Genomic DNA, 24,648 nt, shown 5'->3' with positions numbered 1-24,648 from the left:
CTATGAATTTAAAAGTAGATTCAATCATGAAGGCTAAGGCCGTGCATATAGTGCCCGCGACAGCCGACGCAAAGGGACGGGTGACGTCACCCGTCACCGTCGACGCTAGCGAAAATATATTTCGCTTTGTGGCAGCGTCGCAGGCTTTCTGGCATTTGATTGGTTCAGGAGCTGTCACATGAGGCGACAGCCCTTGAAAAAACAAATATTGTCAGCTTCCAAATTTGTCGACGTGACGTCGCACCGTCGCATTGTCGCCGTCACGCTTACTATAAGCGCACGCGGCGCGGCAATGTATTTGTTTTTGGGCGACATCGCCCGGCCTAATGGTGGCGTGAGTAAACCTCTAGCCTAATGCAATAATAGAGGAGAAACGCAAGGGGTTGGAGATACCATTGATACCCATTCTCCCTCCGTGCTAGAGATCTCTGATGTCAATGAAAGTCGACCCAACATACGGTTCGCATTATAATGCTTTCTCATGTGCAGAGACCTAAATAATGTCACTTTATTTTTGGGTGTTAACATTATTGGAGCTTCATGAGTAGCTTATTCGTATGTTAGTGACTCATTTGCATATGCATTTTCCCAGCGTCCATTCTTTATAATGCTAGGCTTTTAACGTGGCATGAACATAAGTTAATGTTACATTGCTAACGTTATGTTAACTGAGGTTCACGTTATGTTAAATTTGGCCTCGCAAAGTATAGTCAGTCTGGACCTTGGAGTGCAGGCTGCAGATCATTTGTACAAGTACAAGAACATCCTATTTCCCCAGGGACGTATCTAATGGGTTACCACTTGGATAGAATAATTGCTTAAGTTGGTATGGCAACAATGAACAAATAAAGCTATGGCCAACAATTTATTACACACAAAGATTAATGTTTAATGGCTCTGTCTAGGAAAAGAATGGATGGAAAGAAGGTCAGACACAAGGTCAGACACAAGGCCACATAGGTAAGCAATTTCCATGTCTCTGGAGACTGCCAGTTATCTGGCAGGTAAAAGGCATGGGAAGAGAAAATAGACAAGCAAAGTAAAAGAGACCCGCAGGGGAAAGTGACAGAAGGACGGAGAGAACAGTGATTTTAGAGAACATTTGCAGTTCTGTTACATGAGGATTTTAGTTGGTAAAATGTGTCTGATGTTGCAATCCCAACACCCATTTTCTTTATATGAAGAGCAACTACTGTATGTTTAAATCACTGTGTACTAGATATTCACTTTGGGCCTGTCCATCACCAAAGATTTGACTGTATGTATACACACACACGCGCCTCACTGCCGCACCCACAAGTTGCGTTTCCAGTTTTTAATGCAGTCAAACACAAGATGCACAAAATTTCAGGGCAATGCCCCTTCGTCAGATGCAGTGTGCAAAAAAAAACCAACTCTACAGTACTTTCATACAGTATGTGCAGCAGTAAGATTAGCGATTTATTTCCGTTTTTGATCATGTGGAATCCCAGCCATTCTCACCAGCTGGCACCAGCGGGATACTTGATGACTGTACCATCCATAAGGGAATGATATCTAGGTCTTCTTCAGCTACAATATATATATATATATATATATATATATATATATATATATATATATATACACATAGAGGTATCTGTACCATGTTAACCGAGCTTAATAATCAAAAATGAATAGACGATACCATTCTGTGGCTAACGAAATGCTTTTATTTGTGCGAGCTTTCTTGATACACTGATCTCTTCTTCCGGCGTTGTTACAATGAATAAAGCAAGCAAGGTTTAGCTTAAAAACACTGCATCTTGGGATGCTATCTGTGACATAAACCTTGCTTGTGGTGCAGACCTTGTGCCCTCCCCTTCTTGTGCCTCAGAGAGGAAGTGCTAAATTATAGAGAGTTCTCCTCCTAGGGAGAGGAGGTGTGTGCTGTCTCCTCCCGGTTGGGAGTGAGACATGTGAGGCAGTCCCTCCTGGGCTGACTGAAATAGAGATCAGAGGCTTCAATACTATCAGAGTGCCAAGCACCATCCAGAGGTCCTGGACCCATCTCAATCCATCGCATCTGCTTTATGACACCAGCTGTGGCTGCTAAATAAACCATCCCTTTTTATATACCCCTGTCTGAGTCTACAGTCTATTGGGCAGGGGTGTGGAAGAAGTCTGCTCTGGTGGGGCCTGTCTCTGGGAACCCTGAAGCCCACCAGAGCTGGAGGCGCTGATGGAGGAACCTAAAGATCACCAAAATCCTGTCCTTTTACCCCACAACATCGCGGACACTCAGCTCTCCTGGACCCTCACAGGTATGACTACACCACAGACAGTAGCCAGCAGCAACATGTTTCCAGAGACGGGAGGGGGGGGGGGGGGCGGAACAGGGCTATATATACATACATATATTTTGAAGCGCTGTCAATTAATTTATGTGTGGAATTGGATTTTAGTTAAATATCCTTTCCGAGACTTCTTCCTGTTGTACTGAAGACTAAAGGAAACATGCAGAAAAAAAATCTATATTCTTGTTCTTTTACTCAAACAAAGAAGTTTCCATGCTGAGTGAAAATAATCTAGTGAGAAGTCAGTAAATCAGTCTAATATGGCAACATCCCAGCAAAGCGGTTACAGTACAATGCAATTAAACACAAACTAGACTCATTAGGTGTCTTTGGGTCATACATGCTGCTGTGGATGACATAATCAAGATTTTCTGCCAAGCTAATTACAGAAGAAGACACAGGAATTAACAGACCTTTTCAACATTCAACAATGTGTGTCTGATTGCCAGGTAAAAGGTATAAAATGTTTGGGTTCAAAGCCACATGAACTAAAGTTCAATGAAGAAGACTGACAAACCTCATCTAAGATATATTGGTTTAATTTACCCTTACTAGACACTTTGGCATACAATGGGTAGAGCGTTCTGAGTTTCTGTCTGGCAGAAAGCAAATTGGATGAAAATGGCAAGCAATGAAGATGTTTATTTATTAAACTTACATTTTATTGTTTTATATGGGGGGGGTTACAGAATAGAGGGAGGTAGGGAAGGGAGAAAATACAATACAATAATTGGATACATCTATGCATATCCTCCCTCGGTTTGGACGTTTAGAGATTTTTCATGCACGTAACCCCGTTTTGCCCAGTGGATATCTGGAAATCCTTCACCGTATTGGAAGGGGGATTCTCATTTGATGCAGGGATATTGATTGTCCTAGGTTGTACCCTTGGACTCAGGCTTGTTATTAGGTGTAAATCCGGTGATCCCAAATCCTTATGGAATTTTGGAGGGTTTGGTTAAGAATGACGGTTAGTTTTTCCATTAACATTACCTCATTCATTTTGTTGGTTAGTTGGGTCATTGAGGATGGTCTAAGCTTTCTCTATGAGGCTGTTATTGAACAATGGGCACTGTAAGGATGTGTGAGAGGTTGTGGGTATGGGGTTTAGGTTTTTGGGTGCGTTAGCTAGTATCAATACCACTGGGTTCCTTGGGATCTTGATATTTAATACTGATTCTATAAGATCAGTAACCCATGACCAGAATGGTTAACTGCGCTATTTTTATGCATCAAGAAATCTTAATGAATACGATTTTATTGTGTCAACATCAGTTTGATCATTAGACCCCTGTGTCTCCCTATTTAACGGCTTCAAGAATCAATACTCTGTCTGCAGTCACAGTTCTCTACAAGGTGTTGCAGGTCCCTTGAGAATCAAAGGGATCAATAGCAAAATGATATTTCACAAATGAACAGATTGCAACTGAAAGTGCTTTATATATATATATATATATATATATATATATATATATATATATATAAATATAAATATATATATATATATATATATATACTAAAAAGTTTTTCAATTTAATAGGCCAAAGATTTGAATCAAAGCCCTTACGATAAACACATTTTAATGATAATAGGAAGTGAAGGCCAAACAAAGACTTTGCACTAAAAGAAATTAAACGGAGACAAAAACCCTTTGGGGGAGAAAAACTGTTAAAAACAAGAAGTAAAGAAACAGATTTTAGAGATGAACATATGGCATATTAGAACACATCAAATGGTATAAAAGATGAAGTTTATACAGAGAAGCAATTAAAGAGCTGATGAATAAATCACAAGCAACACAGTAGCGGCTCTAAAAAAAATATATCTTATTTTAGGTTACAATGAAAAATTGAATGAATCTGCATTATTTGACGTTTTGTATTTAACTAGCAGCTCCAATGCGCTAATTTTTAGATAAGCAACATGACCGCTTAACATGGAGTTTGTAAATGAATAAATAAAGTAGGTCACATTCAATGCTTTCTCAGCTACATGAAAAGCTAGATTTGACTTGTAATGATGGATTGTATTACCATAAAATGCTAATTCAGTTATTTGAAGCTTATTCAGTTCTCTGAATATCTAGTGTCTTTTTAAATTGATTGGATATCGGTCAGAACATTACTTATTAAGTCTCTAGACAAACTGTCAATGTTTACTTTAAATATATGTATTTGCTCATCAACTTCTGTGCCTTAGACCAGGGGGGGCTCAACCCCAGTACTCAAGACCCTCCAACAGATTAGGCTTTCAGGATATATTTGTTTCAGCACAAGTGGCTCAGTCTTTGACTCAGCCACCTCTGCTGAAGCAGGGATATCCTTAAAACCTGACCTGTTGGGGGGGGAGGGGGGTGTCTTGAGAACTGGAGTTGAGCACCCCTGCCTTAGACCACCAAGAGGGGGAGCGTTCCTTTAATACAAAACATTATATGACTTCTATAAAATACCAATATTTCCCTTTGTTTTGTGCTGAGGATTTTACCTCCATTTGCAGAAAAAAATAACATGGGTCCCAGAGAATTTCTCTTCAACACCTTTGTTTTTGATAAATAGAATGTAATTAAGATACAGCATACCCAATATACAACACAAGCTGCAACTGTTGTGGACAAAAATACAAAAAACACAGCTCACAACGCTCATAGTGCATTAAAAATTATATTAGTAACCACAAGAGTAAGGTGAGTATTAAGCGTACATTTGAACAGAAAAAACAAGCATTTCAGGGTTAATGTTACCCAAGCACCAACGGACGCCAGTGAATATGTCGTGGCTCTCTCCTTGTCAAAACCTCAGCCTCGGGATAGGGCCTGGGTGGTCTCCGATCGGGTAGCTGTTGATCCAGCCCTCAGCCTCAAGGTAGTGCTTAGATGGTCTCCGGTCAGGTAAACGACAGTACAGCCAGATCACCGTGCAGAGCAGTAATGCCTAACACTGTTAGAGTCTCTGTAGCAGCGGAGCACACGCTGTTGGGCGTCTTGATTCGGCGCTTCCGGGTCCATGGCGTCACTCGGCCGCGACTAAGCGTCGCAGGTTAGCAGAACACCGGGCCGGTTCTCAGGGGGTGATAAGGTGTTGAGGGTTCGCAAAAAGTCTTTAGTCCAACGCGTTTCGAGACCACAGGGGTCTCTTCATCAGACCCTGATTCCCTGATGAAGAGACCCCTGTGGTCTCGAAACGCGTTGGACTAAAGACTTTTTGCGAACCCTCAACACCTTATCACCCCCTGAGAACCGGCCCGGTGTTCTGCTGACCTGCGACGCTTAGTCGCGGCCGAGTGACGTCACGGACCCGGAAGCGCCGAATCAAGACGCCCAACAGCGTGTGCTCCGCTGCTACAGAGACTCTAACAGTGTGAGGCATTACTGCTCTGCACGGCGATTTGGCTGTACTGTCGTTTACCTGACCGGAGACCATCTAAGCACTACCTTGAGGCTGAGGGCTGGATCAACAGCTACCCGATCGGAGACCACCCAGGCCCTATCCCGAGGCTGAGGGATTGACAAGGAGAGAGCCACGACATCTTCACTGGCGTCCGTTGGTGCTTGGGTAACATTAACCCTGAAATGCTTGTTTTTTCTGTTCAAATGTACGCTTAATACTCACCTTACTCTTGTGGTTACTAATATAATTTTTAATGCACTATGAGCGTTGTGCGCTGTGTTTTTTGTATTTTTGTCTGCTATTAGGGGGTACCTGAGCCATCCCTGGTGCCACAGCTGCAGACGCTCAATTTATTCTACGGTTATCAAAGGTCACCCATTTATTACATCACATAATCACTTCATATTTATTGATTGTAGTTGCGCACTTATTTTTTCACTTTTTTTCGCAACTGTTGTGGACCTTTAATGTATCGCAGTATATATTATAGTATATATTGTAGTATATATTGTAGTAGCAGAGGTTGTGTGCCTCAGAACACACGTTCTAGCAATGCGATGTGAAAACGGACTTGTGAATTTTGGTTAATTTCATAATTACATGCATAAAAAAAAACTAAATATTTTTTTGTCCCTGTGAAGCGACCGCTGCTCAAACATTTCAGCGATTCACAATTTTTTAAATTTGTATTTTTTACAGAAACTCGTGGTAGAGTTTTGCACATCTTGAATGGACACTTCACACGGACCGCGACCTTATTTGCTGTGTGGCGAGGAAGATTTTTGACTTGAAATTCTTGTGACTGCTATTTTGGAGTGGACTTGATAAAGAGCCACGTTAGGCCAGGAACGTCGCCTCTCCGCTGCACTGTTCCTGTTTTCCATGGTATATCTCTCAGTGAATTTCTTTGTTTTTTTCTAATTTTGTGTACTTTGTTTTTGCCCCTAATTGGAAGCCTCCTTTCTTGCATTGATTGGGACTCACCCGTATTAACTATATTTTATGTATTCATGATTACTGGAATAAATACATTTTTCATCAGTTCTTTTCTACTCCTATAATTATTGTTTATTTGTAAAGCGCCAACACATTCCACAGCGCGGTACAATGGTGGGTACAGCGTTATGTGTATTACATTAAGAGAATGACCTACCAAATAAAGACAAACAAATGCAAACTGATACAGAGATAATGATGGCGCTGCTCTTGAGAGGGTACAATCTAGAGGTAACTAGAAGTAGAGATGGGTGAACATTGTTTGGCGGATTTGGATCCGCCGCGGATTGGTCGGTTTCTTTGGTCGTCAGATCACTCCCAAAATACTATGGCCCACTTCCTAGCAAATGGGGAATGTTCTGAACAGGAACTTGTTTCAACTCTATTGCCAAATGCATTGTTAGGTGAGATGTCTGCTTCAGGCGACAGGTAAAATATATGCTCCCGTTACACGACGAGATCTCACAGCTGATGGGTAGGTGTTCAGAATAAGATGTAAATATGTGAACTTTTATCTTTTTTTTTAAAGCAGCAATATGGGACCAGCATGTGCAATTTTCTTTAAATACCCCTATTGTACAATTAACATGATTGTTAAAAATGTATTTAAATAATAATAAAGAAAACTTATAAGCATATTCATGTGTCAAATAGGTTCCCAAACTCACACAGCATACAGTGCTTCCACTGCAACCAGTGATCGTGGGTAAGGACAATCTACATCTAGACTGGTATCAAAATAGCCCCGTAGAAGAGCTTACTATCTAGATAAAGAGTTAAAGATAAAGTGACTTGACCAAGGTCACCGGTGCTGCCACCGACTCCCCCTGCTTTTGTTTTGAGTCAGTGCTTGACCTACTGTGCCCCTCCACCTACCAGCCACAAACTGCACAATGCCCTTACTGTGTGAGATGGAGATGAATTCCTGCAAGCACCAATTAGATACACTTTGCTTCCTAATGCTCCAGGGACCAGTAACGTACTGTACTTCAAAAACATGGGTTTGCAATTTACCAGATGGTTTGTAAGACACTGCAGTGTACGGTATGTCAGGCTGGGCATGTGAAGCAGTATGGGCCATCCTTGCCCATTGTGGTTGATTTCTGACACTGCTACTTTGTGCCAATTATGGATTTTGGGATCTATTTATTCAAGTCTCCTTGCTGTAAAAGTGGGGCTAAAACAGCACTATACAGTATGTATCAAAGAAAAGGAATCCCATGTAAAGCAATTGGAATTGTCCTGTGATATATCACACGCTTCCAAGGTTCAACAAAAAATCCGTCCGCTCGTCCTTCTCTTACCGTGCTCCTCCCAACTGGAACCGTCTGCCTGAGACGCAAAGCCGGCACCAGTCTAACTTCCTTCAAAACTAAAGCGGTGTCACATTTTAATCTGGTCTGTAACTGTTACATACGCCTATAACCTATTGTATCTTTATTTGTTTGTGCAATGTCTTTATTTACAATGTTCATTTAAAGAGGCAATCCAAGCAGCGGAAAAAAAAAATCTTTTTTTTTGTTTTAATCTTTGCAACCTTTTATTGAAAACTAATTTCCTAAGCTGCCGATCAATTGGTTCTCCGTGATTGATCAGCAAAATCCTGCTTCCCAGGGTTCACTAAATGGCTGCCTTTCAGTTTCAAACCAATCCTGCAGTCAGTGTAACTCAGCAGCTACAATCTATTCTTAGGCCGCGCTCATGGTGGGGGCTTCACTACGTGCGCGCATGTTCGGGACTCCTATGCTTTTCTATTGAAAGTAGCATAGAACTGGCGGGGATGTTGCGCGTCGACGCTGCTGCAGTTTTGTGAGACAAGTAAATTAGTTTTTTCAGGCTCCAGTCGCGTGACATAGGAAAACAAAGAAAAACAAAGAAAAACAAAAAAAAAAACAAAGAAAAACAAAAAAACAGTCGTGTGACGTCAGCATCACGTGAGCTGGTTCAGCCAATGAGGGTGAACCAGCTTCATGACAAAAGTCACAAACAAAATGAAATAGAAAATGCAAAAAGGTGTCCAGTATTTGTTTCACATTGTGCCTAAGGGAAACAAGATGAATAAAGACACCCGAATCCTTAAGACAGGGGTTCTCCACTCCAGTCCCCAAGACCGCCCAACAGGTCCGTTTTAAAGGATATTCCAGCTTCAGTACAGGTGGTTCAGTCTCCGACTGAGCCACTGATCGCGCCACCTGTGCGCAAGCTGGGATTTCCTTAAAAACTCACCTGTGGGGCGGTCTTGGGGACGGGAGTTGAGAGCCTCTGCCTTAAGGCAGCAATAACAGTTGCAGTAGTTGATCTTATATAAATGGCGATAAATCAATCAGATCATTGGGTTCATCCAGTTGGAAAGTATTTAACACTGAAATCCATCTGGATTCTGTTTGTAAGAGTTTGAGATGCCCATCAGCCCCACGTTTTAAGGGAGCACTCAGTTGATGCCAATTAAATGTCTAGGATTAGTAATATGTATCTGCAGAATGTATCGCCATTGCATAAGCCATTCAGTCTTTCTTGTTGCTGTTTCTCTTAGGCCTGGGACATAGTGCCCCAAACAGTGCGGAGGCGCGCTGAGGCTCAGGGAAAGCGGTGCTTTCCTGGCCTTACACAGCGTGCCGTCAGGGGGTGGGATGGGGGCGGGCCAGTGACGTCATGGCGCCGGTTCGTCCTCATTGGGCGAACCGCTCACGTGACCGGCCCTGCGCTCCGGCAAGCGGGGAAATTTCAAAACTCCGTCAGACACACGCTTCCACAAGCGTGCTGACACGTGTGCGAGCCCCTGCTAAAGCCGCTCTCATTGCGGCTGCAGGGGCTCAGTGCCGAGCAGCAGTACGGCTCAGCACGGGTCAGCACATAAGCGCTGACCATGCCCGAGGCCTTACATGTTTAGAGATCACACATGCAATGGCCACATTTATAGTTACCAACCATTGTAATACTTTCTTTTTCAAAATAACTGTGCACGAGCTTATCCCTAATATTTGATCCTCTATATGCAATATGCAATAGGTGGATATTTTCAAACTTCTTATAGCTGGATCAGCATTGCATAGTAAGAGCTTCCAATGTTTTGAAACAAATTGTTCCACCATCTTCTGATCAGAGTGATATGTAGAAACGCACCTTCTTTCCTCCTGATTCTTATGTCTTAATGATGAACTTAAAAGAGCTTTGTTATTTTAGCTCTACAATAAGCTGTGTCAATAGTTGCTAAATCATAATCCTTCTCAAGAAATGCTATATACAGGCGGTTTAATTATATTTCCCTAATCTAGAAATTAGAATTCGATTTACCATATTGATTCTAAAGTTTCCATTAAGGAAATATAAAATAGAAACAAATAGGACCAAATTCATAACAATGTACTTAATGTTCTAAGTTCTTAATAAGGTAATCTTTGACAAATGAGTTACTTTCACATTTTCTTGAGAAAATAGATTGAATTGTAATTTGTGGGAAACAAACCTCCAGCTGAATTTTAGATATTAAATTTACCGGTATTTGGAGAAGGGAGAGGGAGCGGCTCAGTGAGTAAAGTCACTGACTGGCACTGAAGCAGCGTAACTGGGTTCAATTCCTGGTGTCGGCTCCTTGTGACCTTGGGCAAGTCACTTTATTTCCCTGTGCCTCAGGCACCAAAAACATAGATTGTAAGCTCCACGGGGCAGGGACCTGTGCCTGCAAAATGTCTCTGTAAAGCACTACATGAAACTAGTAGTGCTATACAAGAACATATTATTATTATTATTATTATAAATTTGCTAAGAATAATGTTGGAATACAAAAATAATACACTTTAAGTCTTTTTAGCATCTTCACCAATGCAGTGGGCAGGTAACCTGCCATCCCCTGATATTACTCTGTAGCTCTAATGCCATTTTTGCCACTGTGCGTTTCCGTGCAAGTTGACATGCAAAAATCACAGAAATGCGCATCACTAGAGACTATTCCGCGAAATCCAGAGCCGCCCAGCAGGAGAGACTAAGCAGCAACTTATCTCCGTCTACTTTTATAAAAGGTGGAGTGGTCTCCAAACGTATAACACCGTACCAACCTTTATGTCAGATACTACACAATTTCTGTGCACTAGTCATCCCTATCTTCAACTAGTCCCACAGCTAGCCCCTCAGAAGAACTGCCAGCAACAGCTTTGAAAAAGACGCACATGAAAAGGAAAAAAAAGAAAACATGTAAGGTGAAAAATAAATATAATTAGGGAGAAAGAAAGTCAGAAATAAGCAAAATTAGAACAGAGAAAATAAACTATTAATAGAGAATGGGGAGTGGAGTGAAGACAGAACACAGTGGAGGGAGGGAAGGCACTTTATGTAATGTATTAAACTATCTGTTTTATGTTCTCTTGATAGGATTTACTCGGTATGGGGGCATTAAAATCAACAGAGTCTTGTCACTTTTTCATATCACCTGTTGAGAGAGTCGCAGCTGCATTAATATCCATCAAGTAAATAGTTGTTGCAGGGAAATAAAGAACCATAAACACAGAAGATTCTGCCACAAGGAATTAAAAATACAGCGTAAAGATGTGACTGATGACTTTTTCATTATAGCTTCTTAGCATATAATTGTCATTTGTTTTTAAATGAAGTTGCACAAAGAGGTCAGTTTATACCTGTATAGTGAAGTGTATCAGATGAGGATCTTGCAAAATGTTTCACGGAATATTTGGCTAGAAGAAAGGATGGTAAGCATAAAGAATAAAGAATAAATGCATGTTGTTTTACAGAAAGGATTGTTTAATCATAGGATCGTTCAACTTTTCACAATAGTTCATGGTCAAATACATCACGTGCAATTTGTATAGTCCAGCTTTTTTTTTATTGTAATATTTTATTAACCATGCCCACAAAGTATATTCATTTTCATGAAAACAAAGGACAATTAACGATGACTGGTTAATATTTGTTGTGTTTGTTATTCAATAGAGCTTAATCATTCAAAGCTTCCACCACTGGTGATATCTTTTATGGATTACAGAATGTAACGAAACCAAAATTATTTAAATCAAGTAGAAAATATTATAATTCAGAGAAAGCTGGGAAGACAAAACAAGGAAGAACTCCTCCTGTGTACAAATGTTAAAGCTGCAGTTCATGCAATATCCTGCATGTGTGTTTTTTTTAATAAATCAGTTCTGTAGTTAGAAAAAATACTTTTAGCATTTTCTGTTTTAAAAAAACAACAACTTTGAAAGACCAATTTTCTTGTATTCTATTTTAACAAGCATGCTTGTTTCTATAGCAACAATTTACATTCCCCATATTTAAAGATGTCGCCAAACTTTGCCAATCAATAGATGGAGAACGAATTGACCGGCAGCTATGCAGTTCTTTAGGTAAGTAGAGATTGCCCACATGAAACTATTGAAGTTAAAAAAAAAACTAAAAACGGGAGCCTGAACTGCAGCTTTAAAAGCCCCAAATATTGTAAAAAGTCCCATCTTTCCTCACAAGTACCAGCATTGCATGGTGTTTGTTCTGTCTTTGGTAGATGATCATATATGTTAGCCTGCCTCTTTTATGCTCTTAGTGGCAAGAAATGCACATTAATACACACAATGTAAACTGGATTTTAAATGATTTGTCTCTGGTTATACCCACGTAGCAGCTTCATATTGCAAAGCCAGTATAACCAGCCTCGCACTGATGAGGCTCAAAAGGGAAAAACAGCTGTCTGTGAGTAGGATTAATGGCTCTGCACTTCTGTAACCCAGGCTGTGCAGAGAAAACTGTAATACGGCAGGCATACGCTTATAGGGAATGGACAAGTAAAGAGTGACACTGTGCTCATTTGCATATCATTACCCAGAATTCCTGGCTGCAGTGGAAGCACTGTATGCTAGGAGATAACGTGGAAGAGCAGGGTTGCAGACCTGCCTGAGACACGTGAATGTGCTCGCAAGTGATATATGTGTTTGCTGTAAATTATTATTGGAAGTCTTTAAAAAAAGCAGAGTGGTACTTGGTTAGAAGTTGCTATAATGTTTTGCTATTGTATAATATATGATGGGTACAAGTGCCTATTAGTTAATAGAAGCCACAGAAACGGAATGAAATGATGGAACAGAGATACAAATTAAACCGAAAATGACAACGCTGAACTGCTGAACCACTATAAAATCTAAACAGCAATGAGCACTGGAGCCAGTAGAGTTCTTAACCATATGGTAACATCTAGCGCAAGATCACTGCATCATGAACTCATTCTGTACCTGATGTATTTATTCTGTGGGAAACTCCATTCGCTTTGATTTAAATCTATATGAGATTACCAGCCTGAGTAGCTTTTTAAAGAAATAAAAATGATTGCTTGTCAGATGTTTACTTTTGCAAGCTCTCATAGCTGTAATTCATTTCCCTAATTCATTTCCCTGTATAATTAAAAAAAAAAAAATCAGGTTAGCATTTGTAAAGCTGCTGACGATAATAATTTAAAAAAAAGTACGGTTCTGCACTATTTGGGAATCTTCTCTGTTAGGTTTGTAGGCATTCTGCAGTATAAATACAGACAGATGACTGACAGTATTTAAAGCACTGAGGAGCTGTAACTTTCGACACAATGAAGTACACATATAAAGTTTGGGATAGCGCAGGGACGGGCAACTCCAGTCCTCAAAAGCCACCAACGGGTCAGGTTTTCAGAATATCACTGCTTCAGCACAGTTGGCTCAAGCAGTGGCTCAGTCTTTGACTGAGCCACTGCTTGAGCCAACTGTGCTGCAGCTGCAACTGATTGAGCCACCTGTGCTGAAGCAGGGATTCCTGAAAACCTGACCTGTTGGTGGCCCTTGAGAAGATGAGTCGCCAACGCCTGGGATAGTGCCACACATTTATTCTGAAACTAGGTATGACATGCACTTTAATAGATATATAACCTTTGTATTGCTCAAATACAGAAAATACCAACTCCTCTTCCAGGCAAACTTTTCAATAAAGCCAATTCTACAACAAGTGACACAAAAACAGAGCAAACCCCATTTACCGGATCAGTTGTTTGACGTGAAATATGACAGATGGTAGAACAGAGGAAATACAGTACCCAAACATACTTTGTGAATGTATGTGGATACTGACCTGAGCTTGTGACAGGACTAGAGGTAGAAGGCTCAACAATTTCTACAAAAAGGAAAAAAGAAAAAAAAAAAGAAAAAAAGAAAAAAAAAAACAATTTGGGCATTAATCACATACTTTATGGAAGACAGACACAATGAGACAGTAAACATGCATGCAACATACAGTGATTTGTTTAATGGAATGTTGATTTCATATGCAATAATGTGTACTGTACACCAATTGTAAATGAAATTGGTGAATAGTTGTATTGTAGGATGCCTCTGCTGCAAGTATCAGTATTTTTCATAGGACACCCCTTGATTTGTGCATGCCCTTCATATTTTCTTATTGGTCTACTCCACCGTAATGATATTGGCCAATTACGATATGATGATTCCGCCCGCTGAAAACACAACGAGAACATATACTCCTGATTGGAAGTATTTGCCAGCGCTTTCCAATTCAAGAACCTCGGAGAAAGACAGACTCACGTGGGGTGAAGTGAAAAAATGAAGGTATAAAAGGGGATGCTGTGTGAAGTGTATGTATAAAGCTGCAAGAAATCTGTTATAAGTGTATGTAAGAGGCGGCAAGCTTGTGTGTGCGTGTGTGCGTAGTTGCTAACTTGTGAAGTTCGCTTCAGGGAAACTTTTGCTGTCAAGCAAATTGAAGTGTTGGGAGCATAAAGCAATTTGTTTGTTGAGAGGTGCAGAGAGATACAATGCACTGACAAGATAAAAATAGTTCTACATCAGACACATTTTCACACCAGAATGTTTAAATGCAATTTAGTGTTAAGGGAGCAGCCTGTTCAGGTTGTCAAAATTCAGAGGGTTAATTAAAATACTAACTTCATGTGCTCTTTGCAATTGTTTCTCTCTTTTAATTCTTCTGTATCTGTCCCTTTGCACTCTCTCTCCATGGGGTTTATTCATTAATCTGTGATAACGGCATGTTTGTGCGACAATGGCTGTTTTTGCATGGAAATTAATCTCGCTGTATTCGTTAAGCTGTTAGGAGAAGGAGCGGCTCAGTGAATAAAGACACTGACTGGCACTGAGTTTGGTAGCAGCAGAACCTGGTTCAATTCCTGGTGTCAGCTCCTTGTGACCTTGGGCAAGTAACTTTATCTCCCTGTGCCTCAGGCACCAAAAAACATAGATTGTAAGCTCCAAGGACCTGTGCCTGCAAAATGTCTGTAAAGCGCTATGTAAAACTAGCAGTGCTATACAAGAACACGCTATTATTATTATGTCCAGACAGTGCAATGGCTGCTATTTAAGACGTGAATTTTTTCGAGCTGTTCAATTCCTTGCAATATATTTATGTTGTACGCATAGACTATTATTATTGTGCGAGATTCCATAGTGCCCGGAAAGTGATTGTCAGAAAAAGCACGTGAATGTGAAGACATTAGAGGGTGGACTCTTGCTAGAGAGGGACGGAGAGACCAACCCATGTGCTTATATCCCCCAAATAAATGAACCTATTATCCACATAGTGACACCAATGATACTTGAGAAAATACCTAGGAATTGTGCAAATAAAAAAATGTGCAAAAAAACCCTCTTGAAATAATGTTTGAACATTTTTTTACTGCATATTTCCCAAGTACTATTCATCTCACCACGTGGAACATGGGTTCATTTAACAGAGGGAAAGCCTTGTAAGCAATGGGATATTTTCTTTGGTACATCGGGGGCATTTGGGCTATGTAGTTTAATTTTTGAAGCCAAGAAGCTTTGACAAATGATCATCAACATGTTGACTATATATACTGTTTGCTAGTGTACTGTGTATAATGTATGTGTATTTACATGTATAGTATATATGAATATGCATTTAAGAGGCTGTAGGGGAACTAGTGTCCAGCTGCAAAATTGTTGGTTGCATTACACTTTTTTTCCCCTTGTAACTCATTGAAATGATGTAAACAGAATAATGCATTCTTTGTTGGTCTGTTGTGAGCTGTGAGCTGTGAGCTGGTACATACTGTAGTGATGTACCTGAGCCCTTGTGGCTTCAGTGTTTGTCTTTGAGCTGTTGACTGTAACTGGAGCGGGATTTGTTGAAACGGGTGAATCCACCCAAATCCAAATTTTTTCGCACCCCCCCCCCCAAATTTTTTTTTTTGTTTCGCGGTGTAAAATCCGCGGACTGATTTTGGTCGGTTTTAATCCGTGCAGATTCATCAAAATCCGCCATTGGATACAATCCTTTGACGGATTTGTAGAATCCAATCGCGGATTCAGCAATGCGTTGGTGGATTGCGTAATTCGCGGATTGGATTCTGCAAATCTGTCCACGGCTTGCGTAATACGCGAAGTGTATTTTTTTAATAATAATTTTAAAATCCACAAAACGCGAATCGCCCTTCTTGAGATTGACCTGCGGAAATCCGGGGACCAAAGGAACCGGCTGATCCGCTGCGGATCCAAATCCGCCGAACAAATTCACCCGCCTCTAATCCATAGGGCGGATGTGATCTGTGTAGGAGAGTACTGAATTAAACTCAAACCCGTAAACCAGGGGCGGACAACTCCAATCCTCAAGCGCCACCAACAGATCAAGTTTTAAGGATATCTCTGCTTCAGTGCAGGGAATGAGCCACCTGTGCTGAAGCAAGGATATCCCTAACACATGGCCCGTTGGTGGACCTTGAGGACTGGAGTTGGCCACTCTGCCCGTAGACACAAGCCAAGTAAACATAATATCCGCTGCTGTCGTCTGGAACATAGTGGACAAAACAGATGTGTTGATGATACTAAAGTGTAGTTGCAATATGTTTACAGACAAAACGTAATAAACAACGTAATATACAAATTCAACGTTGCCAAATTGAAATTTTAAAGCAGCTCTTCACCTTATTTGTTTATTTTTGTTTTTACCCAACTTTTTTTTTTTACTAGCCTGGGAAACCGAGGGTCCCCGGGGCTGAAACACGCTACTTCTAGCTCCAGGGACCACATGTATTCCATGATATGTCCAGGGGAAACAAAATGGTAGTTTGTCTCCTGCATTACACGCGTTAAAAGGAAGGCATGGCGTCATCTGTCATGGCTTCTTATTGGTCCGCGTGATTCAGGTGATTTAAATACCAGGAAGTACCAGCACTACTTTTATCAGTAACTGTCCCTGGAACCAGGGGGAAATATTCAATGTTAAAAAAGATATTTTTATTATTATTTTGCTTTAGGGTGAACCTATTAAACCAAATGATTGCACATCAATAATAAGTATATGTCTTAAATGAGAAATGAATGGACATATTATTGGCAGAAATTGATGAATGCAGTGTTAAGTGCTGTTTCCAACTATAACAAGCCCCTGCATTACTATAACGGACTTTAGTGCTAATGGTATGCAAAAGAGGTGTTCCCTGTAACAGCGCAGATCCCCAGAGCTCTATTATAGTTAACACAGGGAATTAACAATATGTTATTTAGGACATCCTTAAATGTGCAGTTTGCACCCTCCAGACCCTACAATATGGGTTTTAGAGAGAGAGAAACCTGTGCACAAAAAGGAGCGCACCTGAGATATACAAATGTAGCAAGATGTCGGTGCCGCTGCCATGTATAGTCACGTGACCATGGGGGTTGTGGCCAGTGGCGGATTTCCATTAAGCCGAGAAGGCTACAGCTTAGAGCGGCAATCTTTTGGGGAGAAAGTGTGTGTGTGTGTGTGTGTGTGTGTGTGTGTGTGTGTGTGTGTGTGTGAGCCTTACCTTTTCCAGAGCGGGCCCTCTCCTGTAGCGTTGCGTCATTATGGCATCAAATGATGCCGCAATGTCACATGACGACACGTTGTCAAGACAACACAGCGTCAAATGACAATGCAGCGTCACAGCGTGTCGCTAGGACGGAGGGCCACCCCCGAGCCTACAGATGGCAGAAATGTAAATCCGCCACTGGTTACGGCAATGGAGGATTAACGTTGTGGGAGGGCCCATACAGAAGGATGGACAACCCACAGCGCAACCGCGGCAGACACTATCCCGGCATCACAAACCTTTGCTTTCTTGTCCGCTTCGCTGAGGTCAGGAAGTCTTGATACATCTACTGTATATGCTAGCAGGAGTTATTTAAATATACTTTGCATAGCTTATTAGCTTATCTCCCAGCAGTGCAAATCATTTTTTATCACAGGTGTCTCTCCACGTGCTTGAAGGTGGGTTTGAGGGCAAGATATAGATAGCGATAGCACTGAGGACGCTAGTAGAACAGGTCTCTGTGTTCTCTCCAGCAAAACCCATATTTCCGGGTCTGCGTGACATACAGTAACGTCACCTGTAGGTATGATAGGTGTAAGGTGAAGATTATAGGGCTTACTTGCCCGCGCGCGAATGACGGCATAGCTTTGCGCATGCCTGTTGCCCGAGCGATGTGTGAACTGAGTTGCAGGCGATTGTGGCGGCGTTGGGGAGGCGTGGCGGACGTGTCACGAAGCTGGTTCACCCTCATTGGCTGAACCGCTCACGTGACGCGGACATCAGGCGGCCGTGCTTGAAAAGACAAAATGTTTTGTCTTTTAAAAACGCGGTCGCGCCATGTCGCTCCATCGTGCGCACACTAGGGGCGACCGCATAGGGATTATGCAATTTGTGCTTGGAGCGCGCACCATCGTGCTGAGTATCATCTCAGCCTAAGACAAACAAACCTACAGTATTCTAATGATAGAACTAACGGACGTTGATTTTGCACATAATTAGATTTGTGGATTCATGTTAACTTCAGGGAACATAATATCTACTGCCGATTTTGATAACAGGACGTTATGAGCCCTGACTCAACTGAGCTTTGTGAATTTGGGCCATAGTCTCTCCTCTGTCCCTATGTCAAGTCTCACTCCTATCCCAGGGCCTCACCCCCATAACTAAAGATCAGCTTCTAACTGCTTCTGTAGAGTGTGTGCAGATCATCTGATCCTCTGTACTGATTGGCTGCGATATTTTATGTGATCCATTTCCTTGTTAGCAGTGGTGTAAATTATGAAAGGAAGATGTTCCAAATCAACCCCTGGGAAGCACACTAGAAATTTAGTTTTCTTATCTTAAAGGGATCCTGAATAGATTGAAATAGCCCAGAGATGACAAAGCTGGCAAGGAGTTTAATATCAATATTTTAGAGATTTCATATTCTAGTTTTTGAATAAATTAAGATTTTAACCGTGTATTTGGCCTTATTTAGTTGTGTGCCAAAATAACAAATATGTATTTTTTTCTACATATACTCAGATGACATACCTATGTAAGCCATTTGGCTGCTCACGGACAGTACACAATAACCTAGGCAGTTTGGTTTTCTCCAACATTCATCACTTATTTCCACATTTGGCTTCAGTTTTATAGTTAAACGTGAAACAACAAAGTCCACACAAATCCCCCCGCGCCCCCAAAGTGTAAGTATTTGGACAGTACACTAGATGTGGTGCTATAACCGCTGGTGGTCACCATCCTTGATCACAAAGGCAATAAAATGTTCCCAAAGAGATGGATACGGCATAAAAACATAGGCATTGTGCAGATCAAGTCATACGTTTTATTATGAGCGTACTACATACAAAAACAGTGCAGAACGGTTTGGGGAGACTGGCCCCTTTCACCAGGTACTCATGTTACTATGTCCTGATTTGGATAATCCCCAAGTTTATGGTGCCTCATGCTGTAAACTTTCTTCCGTTTTATAGTTTAAAACACCAACATTAATTTGATCTTCATGCTGACACAAAAATCAAGCTTTGTCCTGCCAAATTAAGCAATGCAACATCATTTTTCCTAACTCTAGATAAATCAAACAATCAGATCAACTATATATCCAGTCAATTATGGATGCTTTGAATAGGCTGTTACCTGTAATGTAGCTATCACGTTCCACCGTATTAATAATTAAAGGTATAATTTATGCACCTGTGCTCTGTGTCTTGCACATAATCTGATTGAAGCCAGAACGTGCATGAGGCTCATTGTTTAGCAATTTAACTTAAAAAGGACCCTAGCAACACATGCAGAGTTCCAAAATCAAAGTTCCAAAATTTAATTTAACAGTTTGAAGTGTAACCCTGTGGTGAAGAACAAGATCATCATTCTGTGCAGCAAAATTCTCCAGGGGAACCTGACTTTCACAACGTTTTTTGGAAGCTGGTTGCAGAATGATAGTAATTAGTAGCTTAAACTATTAATAATAAGCCAGGCTGCCAAGTTGCAGGAGAAGAAGAAAATTAGCATTTTAAAAAGCACTCAAAGAAAGAAAAACAAATACAGGACGATTTTTCTATACCACTCATGGTCAGTGTTGGATACCACTGCCCTTACCATCGTAACACAATGCCTCTGATCATCTTGGTTCAACTGTACTAACACCAGTAATTTGCACATAAAATATATATTTTAATAGAAGTCAATGGTTTCATGTACGAATGACATTGACTTGAACCCTTATTAATATAAATCTGTTATCTCATACTGTGAGTTATTGAGATGCTTTTTTTAGAATGAAGTAAACATGTGAATATAGAAAGCATTAATATGCATATATGAGAGTAATACATCTTAATAAAAGTGGTGCCCGTTCATAATGCGATAGTTATATACCGTACTGTAGTAAAGTATCTATTGTGAAGAGGTCTCTTTATTTAGGGTTATGTTCATTTCATACAGTTAATTTAGTGGGTACAGCACTGATTCTATTGGCATAATAACATATGGCCTCAAAGTATACTCCATTAAAAAAAAAAATCATTTTCAGTTAGTAAACAAGCTCGCATGCATCACACATGACACATCCACAAATGACATTGAACTGCCATGTTCTTTCCATTATACCAAATGACGCAAAAGGTTATTTCTTTATTACACAACAATCAATAAGGAACTGCACCTCACATTGAACAGTCTTGTCATAGACCAGTTTACTTTTTTTTAATATCTATTTGACAAATACGTAACTATTTTAGTATAACAATTAGCTGAAGCTCACAGTGTACAGCTCTGCTTTATACCCAACAAAGCAAAATGTACAGAAACATTAAAGGAGCACTGCAATGCACCACGTTAAAAAAAATAGGATTGGAGCAGGGGGTCTTCGGATCTGAACCGCAGTCATTTCAACTCCGGGGGCCCCCTACTTCCCAAAATACTTACCTGGGAGGGGGTGCCGTATCTCTCTGCTGTTTAAATGTCCCGCATCACATGGGCCAATAGGAACCCGCAAGGGATGGTGTCAAGGCTTCCTATTGGCCCGCCAGACGCTGGACATTTAAAGGCGCCATTTCGATAGCTGGGCTGCTACAGGCACCCCCGTATGAGGTAAGTATGTCTGAAGCAGGGGGACCCCGGAGCTGAAATGAATGGGGTTCAGCTCCAGAGACCCCCTGCTTCAAACTTATTTTAAAACATTATGTCACCTGGAGTGCTTCTTTAATGTGTCCTTGTTTATATATTGAGAAACTTGTGTATACTGTACTGTATGTTGACAATATTGTGTAAAATGGACTGAAACAACTCTTTAACTTCACTACATACAGTACGTTGGCCAAGTAACGTGGAGGAGGCCTATCATGATTTCTATACTATACCTTACTGATAAAAAGCATACATTTATTTTCCCTGAGTACCTAAAAAATAAATGTACTTGCACATAAAAACGATCTTATGATTAACAGGGCTTGTATGGAATGGATACATCAGACATTTAGTGACCTAATGAATCATTTAACGCTAAACGCATCATATTAGGTCAGTTTGTAATGTTAGTTGTGACTAAAATGAAAAAAAAAACCCCAGGGCTTTATTACTGTAAGTTTTAGTTGACAAGACAGAAGTGTGAGTCACTGAACCATAATTAACTGCATCTGTGACCTGTAAATGTGACTCTTACAGTAACTTCCCCCTCTTCTGTGCTATCATTAAATACAACAAATAATCCAGTAAACATGGATGATGCCATTCCAATTAATAAAGGTGACAAGTAGGGTGAATGGCTGAGCCAAATACGCCAGGATTTATTAAGTGCCAACGTGGGTATTACACCCTGTCACGCTGCAGCAATGTGAAAGTTAAATGTCGTGTGCAGAATGGCAACCAAGAGGTTAACCTTTTTACTAAATCTACTGTTACCCTGCATCACTCTGGCAGGGTAAAAGAGGAACCCCAAGATTTTAGACCAGGGGTTAACTTTTATTTGTTCGGTACAACTCTTAGTGATGTTATGAACTGTGAATGCAAAATGTATTTAACCCTCAAGGTTAGAAAGGGGTCTGTTACATTTAATATGTTTAATTTCAGGAGATTCCCCGGAGTATGATGAGGGTTCCATGAATTTATTAACTGCTGGGTGAGCGTTATTAAGTATTTAAGTATTTTATACTCCCTCGTTAAAGATTTATATTGATATATTATTCATGTATTTGATAAGACATTATGGAGGATCCATATTTCCACCAGATGGATTGTATATTCTGTCATACATGTCTATATTTTATTCATTGGTTTTTTATTAAAAGTACAAAACATACATATTTATTTTAAAATTTCTTACCATTTTTTCCTTTATATGCAACACAATCCCCATACAAGTAATTGATATATATTCCTTTGTTACATGTGTATGACAATTGGTATTGATCTCTCTCTCTCTCTCTCTCTCTCTCTCTCTCTCTCTCTCTCTCTCTCTCTCTCTCTCTCTCTCTCTCTCTCTCTCTCTCTCTCTCTCTCTCTCTCTCTCTCTCTCTCTCTCTCTCTCTCTCTCTCTCTCTCTCTCTCTCTCGTGTTATACACATGTATATAAAGGCATATACATGTATATACATATATATATAGGCCAATGAGATTTTCCCAGGCTGATAGGGTTAATCGTAGGGCTATTTAAGCAGTACCCATCCCTAAGGCATTACCCCTGATGAAGCTGCATATCGCTACGAAGCGCATAGGGTGAGCAGCTTGCAGAGTTAAGCATTTTGGGCATAATTTTGGCAAATTGTTTACATATTTTTTTTTTTACATAGGATTGAAGGATGGGGTCTCCAGAGCTGAAGCCCATTCATTTCAGCTCTGAGGGGCCCTGCATCCAGAGATACAGTCCTCTGTATGGGGTGCCGGTAGCAGCTGTGGTTGGTCTAGCAGTGGTTTAAAGATCCCACATCTTGCAGGCCAACAGGAAGCAAAACCTGACGATGTCACAGCTTCCGATTGGCCCGCAGGGTGCAGGAGCTTTGAAACTCCACCACAACATGAACCCTGCTAGCCGAGCAGAGCGGTTACCGGCATACAGAGGTCTGTATCTTCGGAAGCAGTGGGTCCCTGAAGCTGAAATTAGTAGGTGTTCAGCTCTGGAGACCCCCTGCTTCAATGATATGTTAAAAAAAAATTGCCAAAAAAGAATCGCATGATTGGATTGTCTCTTTAAAATGTTTAAAGAGGCACACAGCCTCCTTACGTAAGTGGAATATCATGTGCATATGTTACATGGCCTTACCGCAGCTCTGAAAACATATATTGTCATGTAAACATAAATGCTAAACACCAGTCATTACTATTGTAATCCTCCTTGCATTGCTGCCTTTTTTTAATCTCTCTTTTTCTCTCTCTTTTATTTGCTAAACTTCAAATAAAAAAACACCATAAGAAAGAAACATAACCTAAGAAGCTACCTCTAGCAATTCCAACAGTGCATCAATGCCCATGCTTCCTGTGTTTGCTGATTGAAATTCAGTCACGCCACCTAAAAGGCTTTAGATCGCCCTTGATGTGATCACAACAAATATATATTTACAAATCACCAGGTATTTTATCAGATTCCCATTTAAACAGTTAGAAAATCGTATTATTTCATATTAAGCCATGATCCTTATCTACATAAACATGCCAGCTATTCAATGTTTCAGAAAACAATTATTTATTATTAAACATTTTATAGTTACTAATCAATTGAATTATTAGTTCAGCCAAAAATCCTTATAGTGCCACGATAAACATTACATGAAAAAAGAACTTAATAGCATTTACTGTCACCTGAGACCAGTATTTTTAACCCCGAAACCGTCTGGGTTCACCATCACTAAGTACAGGACAAAGTAATTTAACAAACAGAGTTCATTCTGGGTAAACCAGCAAATACACAAATACACAATATAACATACACTTACCCCACTGGGGACCTGGGGAAAAGTCTCTAGTTTCTAGTCTCACTAGAGGCAGGGCCCGCTGCAAATGGGGTTACCCTGTCCACTTCTCTGCTTCACACAGCAGCCACTTTGACATGTATCTCCAGCTGGTCACAGTTAAACTCCACACTCCTTCCCAGAGTGTCTCTCAGATGGACTAGTGCTCTGATCAGCAGTGCCCCTTATATATCCTATATAAAGGCTATCCTTTAACATTGAGCAAGGGCAGCCAGCCAAGAGAAACATTGCCTTGAGCTCAGACCTGGTAACTGATTCTATTAACTAGTCCCATACCTTTGTCCTGATCATATCTTTTCTATGGAACAGTTCAGCTAAATGGATTACAGAAACTCCCTTCATAGAAATGATAGGAACAGGCACATAACATCATTTGCATTTGCAGGGCTGACATGTTAATTTCATCACCACACAATACCAAGCATCTAAGTTTGGTGGAATTACTAACACAGGAATAAATACAGACATAAGGTATTTATGTAAAAGTCAGGACTTTGACCTTACATACATTGGATTTCTCTTTAATAGGTCAGCCAGCTACCCCTACCATCACATTTACCAGTACTTATTTACACTTGTAATGTATTAGCATCTTTTTCTTTTGGTTTCAACATTTCAATCTGCGTCATGTGTTAATGTTTTTTTTTTACATTTTAGAATTATTAACATTTCAATCAAATCTTGGTTCGTGTGACCAACAT

The 24,648-nt window shown here is 40.5% G+C and overlaps 1 protein-coding gene across 9 annotated transcripts in view; it reads right to left on the bottom strand.

Annotated features, from left to right (window-relative positions):
* NEGR1 (neuronal growth regulator 1) overlaps nucleotides 1–24,648 on the bottom strand; it is a 379,181-nt gene that overhangs the window by 34,749 nt on the left and 319,784 nt on the right. For 3 of the 9 annotated variants that reach the window (XM_075615822.1, XM_075615813.1, XM_075615816.1), the window contains 2 exons: nucleotides 13,790–13,831; nucleotides 11,329–11,385 (listed from right to left, as the gene is read on the bottom strand). The exons of 2 other annotated variants lie outside the window; for them this stretch is intronic. In XM_075615822.1, the coding sequence (XP_075471937.1) occupies nucleotides 11,329–11,385; nucleotides 13,790–13,831 (99 nt within the window). Of the gene's footprint in view, nucleotides 1–10,752; nucleotides 10,847–10,901; nucleotides 11,208–11,328; nucleotides 11,386–13,789; nucleotides 13,832–24,648 lie in introns of those variants that run through there. 4 more of the 9 variants (XM_075615817.1, XM_075615814.1, XM_075615818.1 and 1 more) reach the window with 4 other exon arrangements.

The sequence above is a fragment of the Ascaphus truei genome, chromosome 10 (genome assembly GCF_040206685.1).
Source record: "Ascaphus truei isolate aAscTru1 chromosome 10, aAscTru1.hap1, whole genome shotgun sequence".
Classification (NCBI taxonomy): domain Eukaryota; kingdom Metazoa; phylum Chordata; class Amphibia; order Anura; family Ascaphidae; genus Ascaphus; species Ascaphus truei.
The sequence above is the reverse complement of the archived record's forward strand: the minus strand, read 5'-3'. Positions and strand labels throughout refer to the sequence as shown.